The sequence below is a fragment of the Galeopterus variegatus genome, unplaced genomic scaffold, assembly GCF_000696425.1.
Source record: "Galeopterus variegatus unplaced genomic scaffold, G_variegatus-3.0.2 Scaffold95, whole genome shotgun sequence".
NCBI lineage: Eukaryota > Metazoa > Chordata > Mammalia > Dermoptera > Cynocephalidae > Galeopterus > Galeopterus variegatus.
Genome location: NW_007726206.1, coordinates 161,879 through 164,579, shown reverse-complemented (window position 1 = coordinate 164,579; position 2,701 = coordinate 161,879). Strand labels below are relative to the sequence as shown.

General features: G+C 49.8%; 1 protein-coding gene across 1 annotated transcript in view; it reads right to left on the bottom strand.

Moving 5' to 3' along the window:
- Nucleotides 1-2,701, bottom strand: part of TROAP (trophinin associated protein) — an 8,117-nt gene that overhangs the window by 3,471 nt on the left and 1,945 nt on the right. Inside the window, exons 5-7 of the mRNA XM_008583139.1 lie at nt 2,308-2,390; nt 1,738-1,790; nt 1,142-1,263 (exon numbers count right to left, since the gene is read on the bottom strand). Coding sequence (XP_008581361.1) covers nt 1,142-1,263; nt 1,738-1,790; nt 2,308-2,390 — 258 coding nt within the window. The remainder of the gene's footprint in view (nt 1-1,141; nt 1,264-1,737; nt 1,791-2,307; nt 2,391-2,701) is intronic.

Sequence of the window (2,701 nt, the reverse complement as noted above, 5' to 3'; positions counted from 1 at the left end):
TCTCAGACACACCAGGCATATTCCCTCCTCAATGTCTGCACCTGCAATTCCTTTGGCCTGGAACATTCTCCCCCCGTATATCTGCATGGCTCACTCCCTCAACTCTCTTGGTCTTTATTTTTTATTTATTTATTTTTTCTTTCCTTTTTTTGTCTTTTTTTCGTGTCCGGCAATGGATCGCAACCCTCAGTGTCGCGCCCGTACCGGACCGGGACCGGCAACAGGATTGCAACCCTCGGTGTTGCGCCCGCACCCCGCTCAGCCAGTGAGCGGGAACTGGTCTGTATGTGGGATCTGAACCCTCGGCGGGAGCGCCACCGCGCTCCCAAGCGGCGCACTGTAGCAGTGCGCCACTGGGCCGGCCCAACTCTTGGTCTTTAATTAAACATCACCTTCTCAATGAGAGTGCCCTGACTGAGCAATATACTTTAAATTACAATTCCAACTCCCCCATACCCTATTCCTCTTCAGTACTTTATTTTATACATAAATATATATACACACATATTTTTTCCAGAAAACTTATCACCATCTGACATACTATATATTTTACATATGTGTTTTGTTCCTTATTTATTTACTATGTGTGTGGTTTTGTGTGTGTGTCTGTGTGCATACATGTGTGTATGTGTGTGTGTGTGGCTGGCCTGTACAGTGATCTGAACCCTTGGACTTGGTGTTATAACACCACATTCTAACCAACTGAGCTAACCGGCCAGGCTTGTGTTTATTTTTTGTCTCCCTCTTGTAGAATATGAACTTGTTTACTGCTGTATGTCTACAGCCTAGAACAGTGCCTGACACTCAGTAATTGGTCAGCAAATATTTGTGGAGTGAAGGGTTGAATGCTTTTGGCTGATAAGTGGCAGCTCTGTCTCACTCTCAGCACTGATCTGATGGTAATACAGATATATACAAGTCTGTGACCTCTCACTCCAGCCTCCAGACACCTGGTAAAGAGAGGTCAGTTCCACTATGCAGAGGGCTTAGGCCCATCTGGGGCAAACCCAGACCCAATAACATCCCAAAGCCCACGACTATCTTGCTCTACCTACAATTCTCAGTGCCGGCTGCTGCAATGTAATCCCCCCAGGCATCTCCCATACCTCCCACTTTCCATCTCAGGAGGGTCCCATCTCACCCTGGTGTGTGTTATCTCTCGGGTTTCTCTTAATGGTACTCGCTGGGCCAGACCAAGGGGGACCCTTCCTCCTTCATCTGAGTGAATGACAACCTCACGTTCTCCTTCAGGGACAGAGGAAGCTAGAAAGAGACAGGAAATTTGCCGTAGTGTCTAGAACACACATCAAAATCTGGCACAGGGCTTTGCAACCTCTAAAGAGAGTATAGCAGTTTAACAGCCCCCGCTGCACCATTAGGGGCAAGGATTCATCCAGCACACTCCAGAGGCCAACACTATCTTAGTGAACACCTATTAATGTGCACACCCTGAGAAGGCTGGGTGGTGATGGCTCTCAGAGGCTGGGGATAGAACAGTGAATGGAAGGTAAATCTTGCGGAAAGTGGCAGAAGAGGGCAGAAATGGGGACCACCCCTTTGACAGAAGTGCGACTGGGCCAACCTCTGGCCTATCCAGAAGGTCTCTTCCTCCCTGCTCCTTCTGATCCCCACCTCCACAATTCCTCACCCCCCAGCCAGTGAGCTTTCTCTTGTCTTGTTCCTTACCACAGGCAGCTCACCTGACCCTATTCTTTCCCCACAGCCAGACACACTCACCAGGTTGGCCTGGGGTCTCCAGGAGCAGTCCTGATGCCTGGCTCGCTGAAGTCCTGATGACAATAAGGACAGCAGGTAGCAGTCACTGAGTACCAAGGATGAGCTGGGCATGTGCTAAGTGTTTTACAAATATCATCTCACTTCATTCTCACAACAACCTCTAATGATGGTATAAACATTGTCCTCATTTGACAGATAAAGAAGCCAAAGCTCATGGAGATTAAGGCAAGCTTACACAACCAGTAAGTGGTAAAGGTCAAGAATTAAACCCAAATCCCATTTATTGCCACAGTCTGTGCTTTAGCCACTAAACGAAAGAGATAGGACCTCACATTATCATCCCCTTCTTCTCCCCATGACCTGAGGAAACTGATGTCATATTGAGGACTAGCTCTGAAGTCCTGAACCCCATTCTAAGGGCTCATCCTGGGCAGTCACAGGTTTCCCCCTTTCCCTCCTGGGTTGGTGTGGAATCCTAAGGCTACTAGATGGCCCCAGCTCTGAGGGATGCCTGTATCAGACATTGGTTCATTTTTTTCCAAATGACCTTCTCCCACATACTCTCCTCACCGGCTGTTGCCACCTGTCTCTCTTCTTAGCTCCTGGAAACTGGGGCGAGTGGAGGGGTGAAAGGAAGATCCTGAAGATGGAATCTGCTCCATAGGAGCAAGAGATGAAAGCAGAGTCAGAGGTGGGCCTAAATCTTCAGACCTCACCAGCAACCCCATATCCCCCCCACAGAACCCCTTGGCTCATCATGAGGTACCTTCTCTCCCAAAGCCCAGCTTTGTCCCCAGAGGAAGCTCCCAGAAGCACTGAGTATCAGCCCCTCAAGGGTACTCACCAGGGCCGAGCCCGTGGCGCACTCGGGAGAGTGCGGCGCTGGGAGCGCAGCAGCGCTCCTGCCGCGGGTTCGGATCCTATATAGGGATGACTGGTGCGCTCACAGCGCTCACTGGCTGAG